Below are 20,594 nucleotides of genomic sequence, written 5' to 3' on the forward strand. Positions count from 1 at the left end.
TCTACCAATCCATTGGTCACCGAATCTGACCTTTTTGTAACACCCTGTATACTGTATATTCCATGGTGCTAGAGTTCTGAATTATGTTATTGTTTGACTTACTGAAAAACCTTCCTTTTCTTGAGCTTAATTTATCTTTTTAAATATCAATCTACCCCTACATTTGAATAGATGTGCAGACTATTTTGGTACAGTTGCCAATATTTCATTTCTTCTTTATATCTTGATGCTGAATTCTCATCTTTTGACAGTACCATTAAAAATGATAAATTCATGCCTTGACATGGAATGCTCTAATACACTCTACGTCAATTTTTCTTAGTTGGAAGAGAACAGTATGGCAGATTACACACGTACACAATCAGTTCTGATTATATATTTCTTAATACCGAAACCCACCCCATTGCTCAACTATGCTAATGTTCGCATTGTATTGGTTTTTCGTTTTTAAATATTACCAACTCGTAATTAAATTAGGCATGCAGTGGGCATAAGAAACCTGATACCAGTACTTCTTTTGAGAAACCTGATACCAGTACTTCTTTTGAGACGCATCCGTTGCTCGTGCGTGGGTAAGGGAACACGGTTACTCAGCTAAATGGTTATTTTTGTCACTGGGATGGGCGGGGTCCCAGTATGACCGTCGCTAATCAGAACTGTTCTGCTGAATCGCTTTGTTTTAAGAAGCAACCTAAGACATTACATAAAAAGGCGGAACCGTTATCGTTTTAGACTTCAGCGCTATTAAGAGGCAGTAATTACGTAGCTGACACACAGCATTTGTCGCTGCTGCACTTATGACCAAACAAACTTTCTCATTATAGATGAGGAATCCAACTGAATTTAATGTGCAGAAAGACAAACTGCTCACGTAATAATAGAATTTTGAGGTATTCACAATACTCGAAAAATACAGCAGCGCGTTTCACAAGAACGGCGCAATTTTCTTCACCATCCAATACTTTTTATAGAGAGTTTCTCCCGCGTCCCACTTACCCTTATTAGGGCAATCAGCTGTGCTTTATATGGCACTGAAATGAGTGTTGAACATACGAGTTAAAAATCAGCTCAAAAATTCCTGGAACAGAGTGAACTTCTGAAATGCTTTTTCGGTGGCAACAAATGTACTGGGAAATATCGAAAGTCATCTCTACAATATGTGTACTTTGACTCAATAATCAATAAAAACTCAAATTCTTGACATATCCATACTCTACATTCCACTACAATTACGAAGCTGCTGCAGGTAAGCCAACCTGTAAGTGAGCTACCGAATAGCTGAACAAGTTTATTATACCCACGAGACTTGTTTCTAAGCAAGTAATGCAGACCATAATCAATTATATGACTATTATAATGCACATTTTCACATGACTGTAAATTCTGCCTAAAAGGACACAAAAATAATAATCCCACACTCTATTTATTGGTTGGTGGACCTGTGTACATGCTTCAGTTGTTTTGAAATATCTCTGCCGCTACGGGTGTGGTGGGGTGTTTACATCTGAGTCATCAAGGCGTTAATACGAACATTGTGGCAGTTGTGAGCTCGGAAATTTAACGGCAGGTACCTGAAACCAGGTAATTTCAGAAGTGCAACATACTTTAAGCTTAGGATGCCGGGGTACAAAAAATTTTCTGCAATACTGTACATTAAAATGTTTTTGTTGTAAGAAACTGTCAGCTGCTGTGCTGTTATTATCTGCTAGCACGGCGGTGAACTAAAAGAAAATATTTTTCGACATTATAGTAAAGCTAGTATCGAATAAATGTCCTCAAATGAAATCTCAGTAATCCCTCTCCCTTCTTTTATTTTCTGAAGTATTTAGTTGTCGCTTTGTGTGATGTTCGGTGTAGTAGTAATAGTCGCAGCTGTACTTCCTTGTGTTATGGAGAGTAACTGTAAGTCTCAAAGACTGATTTTATATTATTAGCTGACAGTATTACTATAGTTCTTTCATTTTATTATCAATAAAATTTGTCCTTACAGCGCCTTTACAAATATTTGCATTGTTTCACTGCAACTGCTAGAGTGCAGCTGTGATTATCGCCTCAGCCTGTAAAAGTAAGAATTGAGCAGACATGTATTTAGCAAAGAATTAGTGTGCCGGAATATATAACTCCTTGGATGTTATTTGTAGAGCCTGAAACTATAACCACACCTGCACTCTGTCAGGTGCCGTGAAGCAAATGCAAACAATTGTAAAGATGATGTAAGAACAACTTACGAAGCTGTATTTTTCTTCTTTGCAAAGTAACTAGAAATACGTTCTTCAAGTTAAAACGATTCCTAATACTATCATGTAGTCACTGTAAAGCCTAACAGGAATTCAGTCAGATTATCACTGTTTTAGAATATTTCTTGTATTTAACAAAGATATAGTGAAATCTTTTATTTAAATGTGATTTTACATGCAGTACAGAAAATGTCAACTTTATGTTGCTGTGCCAAGGAATAAGATTAAGAGAGCAGTGGCAGTAACAGCTCCAGTTTGCGCATAGGAGGCCGTGCACAGATACTTTTGAGTATGCTTGTTCTGATGAGGTTGGTATTTAAGCAAGGGCTTGCAGCTCCAAGTTTAGAGAAAAATGTGAGTGTAAGAAAACAAAATACATGCAGTCTTTGCACCTTTTCAAAAGCAAACAAATAGGAAATTCACAGTTCAAGGATATTAGCTAATGCCAGTTCACACGAAAATGTTATCAACTCCAGATTAGCAATAAATTGATCCAGCTGTTTAATTTGCTTTGTGAGAAGATATGGGTCTACAAATCCATAACTCAACACCAACACAATAATGTCACACACTGAAACATACACTACTGGCTATTAAAATTGCTACACCAAGAAGAAATGCAGATGATAAAACGGGTATTCATTGGACAAATATATTATACTAGAACTGGCTTGTGATTACATTTTCACGCAATTTGGGTTCATAGATCCTGAGAAATCAGTGCGCAGAACAACCAACTCTGGCTGTAATAACGGCCTTGATACGCCTGGGCATTGAGTCAAACAGAGCTCGGATGGCGCGTACAGGTACAGCTGCCCATGCAGGTTCAACACGATACCACAGTTCATCAAGAGTAGTGACAGGCGTATTGCGATGAGCCAGTTGCTCGGCCACCATTAACCAGATGCTTTCAATTGGTGAGAGATCTGGAGAATGTGCTGGCCAGGGCAGCAGTCGAACATTTTCTGTATCCAGAAAGGCCCGTACAGGACCTGAAATACGCGGTTGTGCTTTATTCTGCTGAAATGTAGGGTTTCACAGGGATTGAATGAAGGGTAGAGCCACAGGTCGTAACACATCTGAAATGCAATGTCCACTGTTCAAAGTGCCGTCAATGCAAAAAAGAGGTGACCAAGACGTGTAACCAATGGCACCCCATACCATCACTCCGGTTGATACGCCAGTATGGCGATGACGAATACACGCTTTCAATGTGCGTTCACCGCGATGTCGCCAAACACGGATGGGACCATCATGATGCTGTAAACAGAACCTGGATTCATCCGAAAAAATGACGTTTTGCCATTCGTGCACCCAGGTTCGTCGTTGAGTACACCATTGCAGGAGCTCCTGCCTGTGATGCAGCGTCAGGGGTAACCGCAGCCATGGTCTCCGAGCTGATAGTCCATACTGCTGCAAACGCCGTCGAACTGTTCGTGCAGATGGTTGTTGTCTCGCAAACGTCCCCATCTGTTGACTCAGGGATCGAGACGTGGCTAATGATCCGTTACAGCCATGTGGATAAAATGCCTGTCATCTCAACTGCTAGTGATAAGAGACCGTTGGAATCCAGCACGGTGTTCCGTATTACCCTCCTGAACCCACCGATTTCGTATTCTGCTAACAGTCATTGGATCTCGACCAACGCGAACAGCAATGTTGCGATACGATAAACTGCGATCACGATACACTACAATCCGACCTTTATCAAAGTCGGAAACGTGATGGTATGCATTTTTCCTCCTTACATGAGGCATCACAACAACGTTGCACCAGGCAACGCTGGTCAACTGCTGTTTGTGTATGAGAAATCGATTGGAAACTTTCCTCATGTCAGCACGTTGTAGGTGTCGCCACTGGCGCCAACCTTGTGTGAATGCTCTGAAAAGCTAATCATTTGCATATCACAGCATCTTCTTCCTGTCGGTTAAATTTCCCGTCTGTAGCAAGTCATCTTCGTGGTGTAACAATTTTAATGGCCAGTAGTGTATTTTTTTGTTACTGTCTCTTGATGTAAAAGAATGACATGAATGTGAAGTATCAAACTTCCTCTTAAAGTGACTCAGTTGATTGTTGATGAAGTAACAAAGAGATTAGCATTTAACATATTGACAAGATTGAGGAAAAGTTCAGTTTGGGGAAGGAAAACAGTAGTATGCTTTTCAAAGGAGCCATCGTGGCATTTGGTGTAAGCAAAACTTTAATGTGGGTGCCAAGGTAGGAATTTGGACCATAATTCTCCCAAATGAGTGTCCAGTGTCTTAACTGCCACATCATCTCAGTTGTTTATGGACATCTGTTGGGTTACATACTCTGCCAAGTAGAAGATGATGATGATGTAGCAATTTTCAATGCTTTGGCTATCCTTATATCAGCTGTAGAAATTTATTACAAAATTCAAAATAACTGTCTTGTACTGTGCACCACATACCTCGGCAAAATGAAGTTAGCACAGAACGAATTTTCACTCTGCAGCAGTGTGTGGCAAAAGCTACGGCCTCAGGTTTGAGTCCCAGTTTGGCAGAAAGTTAAAATCTGCCAGGAAGTTTCAGGTTAACACATTTTTTTTAAAATACATAAAGGCTCTAAGTTGCTTAAGTCTGACAAATTAGGAGTGAGACCTGTCAGCAATTCCATAAAATGGCAAGTTACTCATGGCACATTTGGTTCGTGGTACAGCATGGAAGTTGGTTGATTTGCTTATTTCTCTGTATATCTTTAGGGCCTTTATCTAATGTCATATTGTTCCAAAAATCATTTGCACATCAGTGTTCTTTACATTGTTTTTATAATATTATTAAGTTGCTTTTATAGGTTATCAATATTCCTTAATACACTGGCACTCAAAAGTTAAGCACTAAAGTAACTTCCACATGACATCACTGCCAAGTAACAAAGCTCAATGAAACTTGAATTATATGTAGAAAAAACTGCTAAAGTAGTTATATAATTATAGTAATACTAATAGTATAGTAGGTAGCTGGGAGCAGTTCAAATGATTGGAGAGTCAATTATGCTGAAGTCACTGTGATTTGTGAAAATCTGCTGCATATTACAAAAGCCATGATTGTTAATAGAATGTGTAATCATGTTGGACAACAGTGTACATGCTCTGCAATGTTCTCCCATACTGGGTACAAAGTTGGCAAGGAAATCTTATGGTAGGATGTTCCATTCCTCCCATCAGTGCAGTTTACAACAGCTGGAAGGTCGTTACTTTACATGTGAATGTACTGCAGTACGTCCCACCGCCACATCCCACACTTGCTGAATGGGATTAAAGTCGAGGAAACAGGTAGGCCAGTTCATTTGCCAAATATCTTCTCATTTTGAGAACTCCTCTGTATGCACTGTTTTATGTGGTTGCACATTGTCATCCATAAAAATTAAGTCCGGGTCAGATGCACCTCTGAGACACACATTGGGAAGGATTACAGTGTCAAACTAGCAATGACTGGTGAGTTTGTGCGTTCAAAGATTTTGAAGTCAGCACACCCATGCAACATTATGCCTTCCCACATCATAACACCTGGACCACCATAATGATCGTGTTTGACAATATTTCTGGGTGCATTACGTGTTTCCACATCTTGTCTTATGCGTGTGTGTCCAGAACCACAACTCGAACTGAAATTGGGCACATCTGAGTGGAGCACGTGGGTCCGCTCTTTATTGGGCCAGTCCCTATTCTCTTTACGTGAAATTGGGTGCCTTGCAGTCCTGTTAAATGTGGTTGCAATTGCACCTGCTGTTTGACGTGGGTCCCTTCTTGCATGTTGCACAATGTAGTGGTCATCTGCTGCTGTGGTTGACCACCTCCTCTCCTTCGGGCAGCAGTGCCTGTGGTTCAGAATGTACCCTTTGTACACGAAACAGTGCTGTAAGCAATAACAGACTCTTAGGCTACACTCATCACAAGTTTGTTCTTCTTCCAGTTTTGTAATGATTCTCCCCTGTGTGGAGTTATTCAAATGTTGTCTCCAGGTCACATTGTAATGAACGACGCCACAATGCACAGTAACTGCTCACTGATTGGCACACATTGTTGGGGGGCCACCCTCATTCATCGCAATAGTTACACTGATCTCATGCCATATGACATCCAACCTCCTGTGCTTGACTCTGAGACCTCTGGCAACGTGCTGCTCCTGAACTTTCATTCATTATGTTGTGTTACTGTATTTAACTTTGGCAGAGTATTGTGTACTATGCCAGAGAAGAAACTGGTAAAATTGCTAATGGAATTATTTCTAACTCATAGACAGCTATTCAGTGTTGGTTGGCCTCTTTTTCTCAGTTACTGTCTCAATGAAAACTCCATTTCATACTTGGCTTTTTGCGGCTATCTCTTATTGCTGTAATTATCATGTGGGTGCTCAGGTTTTGAGTTTTGTGATAAGCCTGTCTCCTCTATCTTTTTGGGGTGACATCATTTAAAAGCTTTTGTGTGATAACCTCAATTTTACTTTAAGCTTTGTTCATGAAGCTATTATTTTCAGGAATTTCTCTTAAGTTTCTTAATATTATGGAGGTATAAGTAATTATTAATTTCCATTTACATTTTTTGTTCCAATACCTTTTTGCTTTCAATGTATAGCTTTACCTAATTGAGCCTTCTCATAACTTAAGAGTAATTTTATTCTTGTGCTGCAATGGATATCTGCATTTTCTGACTCAATAGCAATTTGTACTGGTATGAAAACAGAAATTCTCATTAATCACTATCAAGTTATGAGATGATTATTTAACATTGAAAATAAATGTGTATTAAATTCTCCCCATTCTCATATGCTAATGGAAGCTGAAATATCAAAAGTGCTTTTTGTCTTTCACTCAGAAAAAATTATATGGTGAAACTCCTATAGGTATTGTTGGTTGGTTGGTTTCATGCTGTAGGGATTATTTGCATTACAAATTGTAACGATGTGGTATGTTGAATGAGTCATGTTATGTTCACTTCGCAAATTAATTTGTAAATATGGCTGCATGCTGAACATAAATAAGATTGTTTTGTTTTCTTCTTCTTCTCATTATTATTATTATTGTTATTACTATTACATATACAGATGCATGCCAGTAATTCCTACCCAGCACCTTTCACATATTAGGCTACATTAACAGACATTCTTGTACAGAATAGGAACTGTCAAGCAGAAACTTTTTCAGTTTGTTTTAAAGTTCTACTCTACTGTCTGTCAGACATTGTATGTGAATGAATAAGTTGCAGCATTGTGCATCCATTTTTGTGCTTAAGATAACTTAATGATAATCAAGAATTTCATTTTTCCTTCTGGCATTGTAATTACATATGTCATTGTTCCTTTTGAACTGCAATAGATTATTTAAAAATTTACAACAAACTTTGTGAGGGAATAAATATGCTATGAAGCATCAGTCAGATGCCCAAATCCTTAAACAGATGTCTGAAAGATGATGATGGGTGAGCACCACGTAATTCTTGCAGTATGTTTTTGAGCAATGAAGACTTCCTTAAAGATAAGTTACCGTAGATCATTATTCCCTGTGACATTATTGAACGACAATATATATTGCTGATTTCTCTCTCCCAAGATTTGCAATGATTCTAAGTGCAAATGTGGCGGCACTAAGTTGTTTTAAGAGTTCTAAGTCTGCTTTTTCCAGTTTCAATCCTCATCAGTATGTACACCTAAGAATTAATGAAATTACTGCCCTATTTATTATTTTGTCACCATGTGTCACACTTACAGTTAATGTAGTAGAGCTAGATGTGCAGAAATGAATATGTTGTGTCTTTTTAAAATTGTGTTTCACAATGTGTTCAGCAACAGGGTGGTCCACTTGTTTCTTGGCCACAGTGTGTCGGTGACCATTCATGTGGCCAGACAGCTTGTTGGTTGTCATGCCTACATAGAATGCAGGACAGTGGTTGCAGCTTAGTTTGTTGACCACATGACTGGTTTCACAGGTAGCCCTGCCTTTGATGGGGTGGATGATGTTAGTGAACAGGCGAGAGCCATGGCTTATAACCCCTGTAATAGACCTAGATGCAGGACCTGTCCCATACATCCTTCCACCACCACATATTCTAGTCTGGTGGCCAAGAAACAAGTGGACCACCCTGTTGCTGAACATGCTGCCAAACACAATACCTTTCATTTCAATGACTGCTTCACAGCCTGTGCCATATGGATCCTTCCCACCAACACCAGCTTTTCTGAATTGTGCAGGTGGGAACTTTCCCTGCAATACATCCTAAATTCCCTCCTGGCCTCAACCCTCGTTAGTCACTCTTCTCATCCATGCAGCCTCTTCCCTGTTCCCATTCCAGCACTATACAGGTGTCATTCCACCAGCACGCCCATTCTTTTTATTTCTCTCCTTTTCCGCTCCTCCCCCTGCCCCCCACTTCTCCCTTACCCACCGTCTAACCTGCAGCACTTCACTGTCCACCACCCCCACCATACTATCCCTCCCCACCCCAACCTCTTCCTTACCCCCTCCCAGTCGCCACTCTCATCATGCATTGGTGCTGCTGCTCGCAGTGTGGATTCAGTTCCCTGAGACCGCAGTCAAGTGAGTGAGAGAGAGTGAGTGAGTGAGAGCGCGCGCGCGCGTGTGTGTGTGTGTGTGTGTGTGTGTATTGTTGACAAAGGCCAATGGCAGAAAGCTTTAATTGTGAGAGTCTTTTTGTTGTGCCTCTCTGCGACTCAGCATCTCCGCTATATGGTGAGTAGCAACTTTCCTTCCCGGAAAATTTTAAAAATTGTTCCATTGTGCTGGAGAGCATTGAAAAAGGTGAGGCAATGGACATACGTTTTGACTGCTGTAACCATGATTGACAAGGCCTGGACAGATGTCAACCCTACCACTCTTTATAACTGCTTCAAAAAGTGTGGGTTTGTAATCCAAAAAGAGAACGCAGAACAGCCAATAGAGTTGCCATAATTAGCAAATTCAATCCTGCCAGACTCGTGGTGGTAACTTCTACCCAGCTGTGGTGAGTTAAGCTTTGAATATTTCATTCATGTTGATGACGACGACATTGGTGTCTGTGGTTGGCTTGTCTGGATGAGAAAAAGAAAGATGATAAAGCACAACTGCCAACTCCACATGCTAGAGTTTACTTTCAATCAAACTCTCATTTGTCTCCCCCCCCCCCCCCCATCCCCTCGGTTATTTGAACTCCTATTATTTTGAACTCTAGGTAATTTGAACTTGTTCCCCAGCCTGTTGAGTTTCAAATTGAGAATTGACTGTAGTTTGTATTGGAATCATAGCTGGAGCATATTGACAAGATACAAGAGCAGCATAAAAACCGAAGACTCTTCTGTTAAGATTTATTGTTAGTCTTTACACCACATTGGGCCTGTGTGTGTTAAAGAAAATAAATAATTTACTCTCTTACATGGATAGACAGATTATATTCTTCCTGTCTCCACAGCTAGACCTGAAAGTGGTATAAAGGTTTCCTAGATATCATGGTGAAACTTTTCAGTTTTGAAAATCTAAAATCTCATTTACTGATGATGATTTGCCTGTCTTCAAGTATTGCATTTGAAGGAAATTGCTGTTTTGAGTTGTCTTATGACGCATCATAAATAGTTTTGGAATGTTAACCTTATTTGTTACGTGAAAGCAGATAGTGCACACACAAGTCTAATGCTTAAAACTTGTCTATCCTTTCAGATTAAACATGTCTTCACGCAAGACTGCAGGACGTCGTGCCACGACCAAGAAACGTGCGCAGAGGGCGACTTCTAATGTATTTGCAATGTTTGATCAAGCACAAATACAAGAATTCAAGGAAGCATTCAACATGATTGATCAGAATCGTGATGGCTTTGTTGATAAAGATGATCTTCATGAGATGCTGGCATCTTTAGGCAAGTAATTTTGCTGTCAAGTGACATGGACTTAGTGCTATTAGAGAAAGCAGTTCTCGTACATAACAAGAAATGATACCTACATTAAATAATGTAATATTTGCACTAAAATAGTCAATTTATTCATAGCCTGAAAGTTAGTTACGTTAATAACCCTTTGGCTTTGACATTATCACTTTTTGGAAATCAGTTTTGTTATGTTTAGAAGGTAGTATTGAGCATAGTCTTACTTGTTTACTAGTAAATATCTACACAGTTTTTCCATTCATTTAGTCCAACGCTCAGTTGATTCAATAACATGATGTAACTCGTCGCTTTGGGAAGGGACATATCTAAAAGTTAACTGGTAGACTGCACCAACAGTTGTGCATAGTATGCAGCCTCAAAAGATTTTTGTAATGAAAGTAAATAAATACTTCTGCAGTACAATTTGATATTCTTCTTTAATAAATATTCTCTTGTTGAAAACAGTGTAAGACTTGGAGGAGGAAATTAATTTGCTTACATCCCTTTCCAGCCATTGACCTGTTTTGAATATGTTGCATTATTTCTCACTTTGTTAGGTCTTTTTTGTGACTTAGGCTCATCACAGTGTCTGGTCCTAATTTACTTCACTTCTTGTAGAACTAGCCAAATTACTTTATGGCTATGCCTAGTTTCATTCTCTTGTATCCGTGAAAACATAATCAGAATGTTCTAATGCTACTTTATATGCCAGGGTTTTAATTGTTTTCTTGCTTGTTTCAAGTGTTAAATAATGAGTTAGGCCCTCGGTTTTTTTTTCCACTGTGGCTCAGTTTACAGAGTGTTAAAGATTGATACAATTTTGCGAGACCACATGAATGGTGATAGAAACAATATGTAAATTTTGACTTAGTCATATGACTGCAAAGTTTTTATTTTTTAAAAGAACCATATGATTTTACAAGTGGGTTTCTTTTATGCATACACACACAGCCTTGATTGCAAGTTTTACAATAACATTTAGGATCAGTTTCTGTTTACCTTTCCCTAATGTTCAAATGTGCGATTTTCTTGATGTACGAAAGGATGTCAGATGATGGCTTTTGTGAACATGTCTGGAGTTACCGTGTTCTGTGCTGTTACTATGCTGTGTTGTAATTCATCCAGAGTTATTGGAAAGGGAGGCACATAGTCCTTCATAAACCCTCACTCCCTACTCCCACAAAAAATTACATATTCCGAGATCAGGTGATCTTGGAGGCTAGTGGTGCAATATGAAATCTGTACACTCCATACAACCAATTCAGAGCTGTGCTCTCAACAAAAATCACCCCACACTGTTGTAACTGAATTACACCTGTCGAAACAGAGAACAGAAGACGCCCCCCCCCCCCCCACTCTCCTTAATACATATATGGTAATGGATGAGCTAGCTGCACCAAGATTTTTTAACCCATGTTGACAGCTTACAACTGGTGGCGAAGTAAACTTTCAGTTTTGACTCAAGAGTTAAAATCCACCCCAACTTTATATCTTAATTCATATTGAATATAGGCTTTTACAATTGAGTGAATCCTTTCGAAACAGCTTGATTTTATGCAGAGAGATATTTTGGTTTGAGAAGAGTGCTGTAATATCTCTTTTGTGTGTTGAGAGGTACATTTTGTGTTTAATTATTTTTGGGTGAGTCAGAAGTCTGTTTTCTTAATCTCTTTTTTTAAAAACTGATGTCAGTTATATTTACTTGTTCTGTTTTCATTCTCCCGAGTTACCACACAACATTATTTAAATTGTTGTACTCGTGGTGGTGGTGGTGGTTGTTGTCTGTCTGTTCTTTATGTAATGTATATGCAGTTTCTTTTAAGTGTTCTCCCTCTTCTTACAGTAGAGCTGTATTGTTTTTAAACATGTGGCAATATTTGTTATTTTTCTTTTGTGACTTTTTTTCAGGCTGATTACTTAATGTTAAGGATGACTTTTTCATTTCTACTAATCTAGTACATTGTTTTCGAGGAATTATTGAGAGTGAAGTAGTCAGTATCCAAGCATTTTGGACCTTGGGCTTCACTTTGTATTTTGTGTCAATGTTTCTTGTGATTCAAAGGCATCATGCAGCCAGAATAATGTATAAAATTGTTATGAAAAGGATAGATTGTTACTCATCATAAAGATGACACATTGAGTCACAGACAGGCACAACAAAAAGTCTGTTATATATTTAGCTTTCAGCCAGAGCTGCCTTCATAAAAAGAAAACACAGAAGGCAATAGCAGCTCTGGCTGAACTGAAAGTTAACTGTGTAGCAGTCTTTTCATTATTTTTTATATAAAATGCATTTTAACCATCAGCTATTTATTTGTCCCGTTAGTCATCTGCCGGTTTCGGTTATTAGCCATCACCCAGGATGTAGGGTAAAGCATCCCATATTTCTTTGAAGCTAAACAATATCGAAATTGTACAGTTTGTCTTACAATACTGACACTCGTATCTTAATGTCAAACAGACAGACATCACAGGAGAAACTAGACAAACAATTACTCATAACTGTTAGTCTTGTTTCTCCTGTGATGTCTGTCTGTTTCTCATAAGATATGAGTGTCAGTATTGTAAGACAAATTGTACAATTTCACTAGATAATTTTGATGTTGTTCATCTTCAAAAGAATATAGGATGCTTTTAACTAATCTCTTGTACCCTACATCCTAAAGGATGGTTAATAACCGAAACTAGTAGATGACTAATGGGACAAATAAACAGCTGATGATTAAAATGCATTTTATAAAATACTTAATGGCTGTTGAACCTCACATTTCAGATCTTTTCATTGTGCCTGTATGCAACTCTACATGCCATCTTTATGGTGAGTAGCAATCTGTTCTTCTCATGATATTGTTGATATTCCTACCTGGTCTTTCCATTGTTTATATGATGGTGTGATATAAATGTGGTAAATTGTTTCATTCTTGAATTTCAGTACACACAAAAATCATATCTAATAATGGCTTCACAATCACCAACATTAGAAGAACTGATTTTTTTACATAGTATCTTTTTTTGCAGGAAAAGATGTATCTGATGAGTATCTTGAGGCAATGATGAATGAAGCTCCGGGCCCAATAAATTTCACAATGTTTCTGACACTGTTTGGGGAACGTCTACAGGGCACTGATCCAGAAGATGTAATTAAAAATGCATTTGGGTGTTTTGATGAAGAGAACAAAGGAGTCATTAATGAGGAACGACTTAGAGAACTCCTGACATCAATGGGTGACAGATTCACAGATGAAGAGGTAAGGAACAGTTTTCTCTAGTGGAAAATATTTTCATAGGAATTTTCGAAATTAATAATTACATTTTTTTTTTATAATTGTTGCATCAGATTTGTAATATTGTTCTGTTAGTCTTGTTGGTCTGTTTTAGTATGTGTATGCATATACACTAAGGTGAAAAGTCATGGGATAACAATATGGACATTTACATATGGCAGTAGTATTGTGCACACAAGGTCTAAAAGGGCAGTGCATTGGAAGAGCTGTTATTTGTACTTAGGTGATTAATGTGAAAAGGTTTCTGATGTGACTGTAGCCACACGACAGGAGTTAAGGCTTTGAACACGGAATGATAGTCGGAGCTAGACGCGTGGGATATTCCATTTTGGAAGTCAAGAGGAAATTAGATATTCAGAGATCCACAGTGTCAAGAGTGTGCTGAGAATACCAGATTTCAGGCATTACCTCTCACCATGGACAATGGAGGTCAAAAGTCTTCACTTAACAACCGAGAGCAGTGACATTTGCGTAGAGTTGTTGTTCCCAAGGCAAGCAACACTAAGTAAAATAACTGCAGAAATCGGTGTGGGACAAAGGACAAACACATCTGTTACAACATAGTTGTGAAATTCGGCATTAATGGGCTATAACAGTAGATCACCGATGTGAATGTCTTTCGCTAACAGCAGGACATCAGTTGCACCACTTCTCCAGGGCTTGTGACCATATTGATTGGACCCTAGATGATGGGACAACTGTGATCTGGATGGCTATAAAAACAGCATGGCTCAATATTTCTGCAGGGAACTTCCAATGACTTTGGGAGTCCATGCCACATAGAGTTGCTGCATTACGCCGGACAAAGGTGTTCAGACACGATATGGGGGGTATTCCATGACTTGTCACCTCAGTGTATTTTTATGTTCCTTATTGAGGTAAATGATTTGCTTTTTGAGAGGAAAATTATGCTGGAATTCATATACAGCAGAAAACTTCTGCCGCGAAATGGGCACGACACACACATTAGCATAACAAGTTAGTTATAAATCCCTTCTCATCTGTGATATAATTTTTCAAGAATTTTGAAAGAGGAACAAAATTTTTTAGAATGGGATGAAATGTCAAAAGCATTACATCAATTAATGTGGGCAAAACAAGGAAGTTAAATTCAAAGAACAACAATTTGTCTAATAGGTCAGTAGTAAAAAATGGTACCTCTGAACACCAGGCTTTAAGTGCAGAGCAAGTGAATGTTTTCACTCCAGGTTGTGAAAATACTTGGTTAACTGATGGTGCTGCTTCAAAACATGTGATGTCACCCAGAGATTGATTCAACATACTTTTGAGCAAATTCAGTCTGATGATGCCTGTGATCAAATTGGAGAGAACTCAATTGTTAAAGTAGAAGGCATCAGATCCATTGAAGTATTGTTTCTTTAGTTGATGTAAAATGGCAGCCTCACACTTTGGAAAACAAATTATACGTTCATTAGCTAAATAGAAATTTATTTCCTGTGAGAGCTGTTACAAAGAGAATAAAAGTATGCTGTTTAGGTCTAATTGCAGCAGGAATTAAGGTGGATAATCATTGTTATCAAATGGTGTTTAAATGTCCAGATATACTACAGGCAAATTCTACTTTCTTGAATTCTATTAGGATCACTCCAAAAGAAATGCACAGTATTTTTGTAAAAATACAGTTTTCATTCTGCATGTGTGAAAGTTTTACAGTGTGTAGATACATCCTTTCTGTTTGTTTTCAAACTTAGTTCAACCTGTTCCCGTGAGTTGTACTGTCACAGCATGTCTTAAAGATGGCTGCTACACTTGACGCTCGTCAGAAGCAATGTGCTGCCATGGAATTCCTGTGCAGTGAAAATGAGACAGTGGGAAACATCCACAAGAGGTTGAAAAAGGTGTGTGGAGATACTGCTGTTGATCGCAGTACAGTTAGTCAGTGGGCAAGCAGGTTACGTGATGAAAGCAGGCACAGCAATATTGAGGATTGTCCTCGCAGTGGCATGCCTCGTACTGCACACACTCCAGACAATGTGCAGAGAGTTAATGAATTGGTGACTGCTGACAGACGCATCACAGTGAATGAATTGTCATGCTACGTTGGGATAGGGGAAGGAAGTGTTTGCAGAATACTGAAAGTGTTGGCATTAAAAAAGATTTGTGCCAGGTGGGTTCCCAGGATGTTGACAGTGGCTCACAAAGAAACAAGAAAAACAGTATGCAGCAAACTTTTGGAACAGTACGAGAATGGTGGAGATGAATTTCTTGGAAGAATTGTGACAGGTGATGACTCCATCATTTTGTACCAGAGACGAAGAGGCAATCAATGGAGTGGCATCATGCAAATTCACCTAAGAAAAAAAAAAATTCAAAGCCACACCTTCTGTTGGAAAAGTTATGGCTACGGTGTTTTTCGATTCCGAAGGACTCTTGCTTGTGGACATCATGCCAAGTGGAACCACCATAAACTCTGATGCATATGTGACAACACTGAAGAAACTTCAAGCTTGACTGAGCCGTGTTCGACCACATCGGCAAAAGCAGGATGTTTTGCTGTTTGCACGAGAGTGCACGGCCACATGTCAGTCAAAAAACCATGGAAGCGATCACAAAACTCGGATGAACAACACTGAAACAGTCCTGACCTGGCTCCACCTGACTCATCTCTCTGGGAAATTGAAAGACTCTCTTCGTGGAACAAGGCTTGAAGATGATGACTCCCTTGTGCACACTGCCAAACAGTGGCTCCAACAGGTTGGTCCAGTCATCAGGCGCTGGTTCCAAAATGGCGTAAGGCAGTTGAGAGGGATGGAAATTATGTGGCGAAATGAAAATATTGTTCCCAAAGGATGTATCTACACACTGTAAAACTTTCAAACATGTAGAATAAAAGATGGATTTTTAAAAAAATAGTGTGCATTGCTTTTGGAGTGACCCTCGTACAATGATCAAGTGAGCACACAAAATATTTTTAGCAGAAACAACTAAAGCACACAATAAGTGAAGTGTGGCGCTACAATAAAGCAGCTTTGTTACTACTAAATTTTAGAGTTTTAGCAGACTGCTGTTAATGCGAGGTAAACAACAACAAAATTTTCTTACCACTGTCAATCACTCTCGAGAAGGATTTTCTGCTTTTATATGCGAAGTTCAGCTGAGAAACAATTTCTTCCTCAATAAAGAGATCATCTTGTAAAACGCTGTGCATTGTCATGAACTGAAGATAGAAACAAGGAACCACTTTTGAAGACGGGTAGTAACCAATAACAATGTGCTGTGGCTGCATGCACTTTTTCATTTATGCAGTATTGTTTATTACATCCAAAATAGTATTTCATTCTCTCTCTCTCTCTCTCTCTCTCTCTCTCTCTCTCTCTCGCTCTCTCTCTCTCGCTCTCTCTCTCTCGCTCTTTTTGTCCCCTCTATATATGGTGGTTTAGGTCATTTTATTTGCAGATAATTTAAAAAATTGGTATTCTGCCTGTAAGAGTAGGTGCACTGAGAGTCAAGGATATGAACTGACTGAAAAATGCAAAATTGATAATCTCAGTTACGGGATATTGTTTCTTCACCGAAGATATCCTGAATTTTACCAGTGGGGGACCAGGATGCAGATGATAATCAAGAGGAATCTGAAATGGATGATGATAGCAAACAAGTCAGAGAAAATGAAAAATTGAAGCTGAAAGATTGATATAGTCTGCGAGCGCCTGCCTGTTTTGGAGCCCGAGATACAACCTGTTCTGCCATTTATCGCTGAACATCACATTTTTGAAGAAGCAATGACATCTCAAGATACATCAAAGTGGAAGAGAAGATGGCATCTTTGAAGAAAAATGAAGTTTGGGCTCTAGAACTACTATCACACAATCGCAAAGCAGTTAAATGAAAGTGGTCTGTCGTGTGAAGCACACTTCTGAGGAAAGAATTGATTTCTTCAAAGATAGACTATGTGTCTGCAATTAAAGTGCTATTCACTTGATTAAAACTGCAGATCATCAAAAATGCAAAAAATTATTAAATATTGCTGCATATGTGAACATGTCGAGAGCAGTGAGACTGAAGTTTATTTTGCTTTTTCTGATAGTTGGCAGATTTGTTTACGAAACCCTTAAGTAGAGACAAATACATATAGGATAGAAAAGATCTGTTAGTGGTCCTTAAAAAATCAATAAAACGAGTGGGACTGTTAACAAGAGTGAGCTAGGTATATTGAATGTCTTGTTTTCAGTATTCACAATATGAACACATCAGAGATGTACTTTCATTCTGTGCATGACAATGTTCTGTAATGTTATATATACTTAAATCTTTGCTGTGTTTTGTTGTCTTGATTACTGGGTCACTTTTGGTTCTGAAAAAGAGCTTTTTGTTGTTTGGCTCAGAGTTTGTTCTGTTCTGTGATTTCCAGCAAATTATATAATTACAGACAACATTTGAACATGCTCAGACCAAAGGTTTTTTTGGCATTTTTATGTTTAGATTGCAGTAGGAGAGTCTCATTCCTTGTTTCACAGATTACTGAAACTGATTTGGACAGGAACAGTTTCCAGAATTTCTTCTTATACTTAAAAATTACACAGTTTTCTTTTTTACAGGTTGATGAAATGTATCGTGAAGCTCCAATAAAAAATGGGATGTTTGATTATATTGAGTTCACTAGAATCTTGAAGCATGGTGCCAAGGATAAAGATGAGAAGTAGAATCACATCTTAGCTGTCAAATACTGATGTGCCTTACTTCTTGACAGTGTTGAAGAACAATCATGTCTTACAAAATGTGTAAAAATAAACCCTAACTTATTTGGATTTAAATTTTTTAGCTTTTTATTAGTAGGTTTCAAAAAAATCTGATGCAAATATGTTGTAAAGATCCTTGCATATGGGACCACAGGTGACTGGCATTTTCTTCTTACTTGCATTTTGGCTTTTGTTATGAAGTGATAATGGCATTACGACATAATTGTAAACTGTTTGTGTTTTACTATGTGTAATTCATTCCAACATATATTAATAAGTTACTTGTACAGAAAATATTTTATTAATTTTTGGCTCTTTCACCCTATTAAAGTCTGTAAGAAACTTTAATTGTGTACTTTGATAATACAGAAATATGATTGTACCCTGGTAGTCTCACATTCAGTATTTCCGATAAATGTGATATTTTTTAATACGTTTGTTACATAAAATTGTGACATCTACATTTTGTTTCCATATTTTAGTCAGAGCTGAATTCCGTGACGGTTCCTTAATAAAATATACAAAATCAGTTGTGTGTTTGAGTTGTTACACCCAAATTCACTCATATTTTTAATTTTTTGTTACTTTTGTTTGTACCACTGTTACAATCATTTCTATAAAACTGTGTTTAGTCCCTTTATTCTACTAGGATCGATCCTGTCCTGCTTGCTTCACGTCTCATTAAATTAGCTTACTCAGATATTCCTTTTCATACCATTGCGTATATAACTGGCTTTTGAAGAATTCACGAATTAGGATTAAACAATTGATGCTACTTGGTGTTGGTGCTAGAAATGCAGTTTTGTGAACTAAAACACTTATTTTTGAGTTACAGTCATTACTTTGTAATTCCCTGTATCAAGAAAAGAACAGGCAAATGTTCAAGAAAATGAAAATAGGAAAAATTTCTGCTTACCAGAACTTAGCAGGTGTATGCAGACTTAATAAGACATAGCCTAGCTTTCAAAAACAGTTGCTTCCAAACTTCAGAAAAAGTGGACAGAAACCCATTAGGCTGATAGGGCAGGAAAGTAAGTTATGATCGGGACACAACAGATGGCAGCAACACAGGACTAAGAGAAACCAACATCATCAATTAATAAATGTAAGTGAAGAAATTGCTTCAGGTACAACAAAATATTAAGAAGAAAGAGACAGAAAATAAGAACATATACAACAAAAAAGGGAACAGAACTGGTAAAAATTAAAAGGAAGAGACCTGGATGACTCAGAGTAACTTGACCCCATATGAGTGATAACACACAACATATCAGATGCATTAAAAAGTAAATTAGTCAGAGGCTGTAAAATTACTGAAGGGATCATAATGCCATTGCTTACAGAAGACTGTGAGGTCACTGTAAGAGTCTGAGGCCCCAAACTCGCCACTAGAGGGACATTGGCGAACACCCACATGACATGGTGAGAATTTTTACACTTTGATCATCCACTGCACTCAATAGTGCTGAAAACAGAGAAATGGAGGCATTGCAAGAAGAGCAAAGGAGTGTGGTATATTTCTGTGCAGTGGAAGGCGTGCGGGGTACGGAAATTCATGAACAAATGACACAACTTTATGAATAACACTGCATGTCAGTCACAAGGGTCAAAGAATGGCACAATAGACTGAAGACAGGACAGACAGATGGACGGACGAAGGGATTAATGTCATAAGTCTCTGTTGCATCATCCGGAACACCATGTTGCATTACAATACCATTGTTCAGCAGGTGGATGCTCTCAGTATGGAAGACCAAAGAGTAAGGATTGTAGCCATTATACCCAGAGGTCAGATTGAGAATCAAAATTGCAATGGATGTGCATTTCCATTATTCAGTGAATTTCTGTTCCTCATACTCCTGTTGTGAGGAAACACACAATGCCCCTGTTGTTCTTCTTTCAAAGACTCCATTTCTCTGTTTTTAGCACTACTGAGTACACTGGATGGTTGATGTGTGCACATGCTAACTCTGCGATGTGTGTCCTTGTCTGTAGCAGTGAGTTTGGGACAGCGTTTGTATAGGGGTCACACCATCTCCTATGGGTAATGGTGTTATAATCCCTTCAGTGGTTTTCATTTTACAGCTACCAGCACATTTCTTTTTGTATGTGCCTTATAACTGAACTTCTTATAAGTAAAGGTGTGAGACAGAGGATGCTGGAAGGAAGTATCAAAAGTGCAGAAGTCCACTGTAATCTTTCTTTTGGTGAGATGCATATATCTAAATAGGATCATTTGGCATTGGTCAGGTACTTCACCTAGTCATCCAGTCTTCCAGCTGATGAAGGTATGTTGACATCTTTCTTTGTACTGCAGTGTTCTTGAGCTGTATCAGTAAGCTGTGCCAAATATGTATACTCCTCCATTTGAAGTTCTTGTCATGATCGATCAGGCTCTATAATGATTTCATTATTCTTAATCATGGGTAGTCGCATGTGATTAACTCATAAAAACAAAATTTTCTAACTTTGTAGAGATGTGAGAGGTTTAAACTATTGTTA

General features: G+C 38.4%; 1 protein-coding gene and 1 long non-coding RNA gene across 3 annotated transcripts in view; one reads left to right on the top strand and one right to left on the bottom strand.

Annotated features, from left to right (window-relative positions):
• LOC126256282 (uncharacterized) overlaps window positions 1-1,026 on the bottom strand; it is a 39,146-nt gene extending 38,120 nt beyond the window's left edge. The window contains exon 1 of one of the 2 annotated variants that reach the window (XR_007546463.1): window positions 997-1,026. This is a non-coding gene — a long non-coding RNA (uncharacterized LOC126256282). Of the gene's footprint in view, window positions 1-539; window positions 808-996 lie in introns of those variants that run through there. The other variant, XR_007546462.1, reaches the window with a different exon arrangement.
• A 418-nt stretch (window positions 1,027-1,444) lies between these two features.
• On the top strand, window positions 1,445-18,621 carry LOC126256265 (myosin regulatory light chain sqh). Its single transcript, XM_049955467.1, has 4 exons — window positions 1,445-1,581; window positions 9,906-10,102; window positions 13,127-13,356; window positions 17,952-18,621. The coding sequence occupies exons 2-4, from the start codon at window positions 9,913-9,915 to the stop codon at window positions 18,054-18,056; spliced, it is 525 nt and encodes a 174-aa protein (XP_049811424.1). The 5' UTR covers window positions 1,445-1,581; window positions 9,906-9,912; the 3' UTR covers window positions 18,057-18,621.
• The last annotated feature ends 1,973 nt before the right edge of the window (window positions 18,622-20,594 follow it).

This window comes from Schistocerca nitens, chromosome 1, assembly GCF_023898315.1.
Source record: "Schistocerca nitens isolate TAMUIC-IGC-003100 chromosome 1, iqSchNite1.1, whole genome shotgun sequence".
Taxonomy (NCBI): Eukaryota; Metazoa; Arthropoda; class Insecta; order Orthoptera; family Acrididae; genus Schistocerca; species Schistocerca nitens.

What these genes read in the sequence shown, in the direction of transcription:
- LOC126256265 (XM_049955467.1), top strand. Translation starts at nt 9,913, where the DNA reads ATGTCTTCACGCAAGACTGCAGGACGTCGTGCCACGACCAAGAAACGT. An exon ending in TGAGATGCTGGCATCTTTAG is followed by an intron (nt 10,103 to 13,126) that starts GCAAGTAATTTT and finishes CTTTTTTTGCAG; the next exon opens with GAAAAGATGTATCTGATGAG. An exon ending in ACAGATTCACAGATGAAGAG is followed by an intron (nt 13,357 to 17,951) that starts GTAAGGAACAGT and finishes TCTTTTTTACAG; the next exon opens with GTTGATGAAATGTATCGTGA.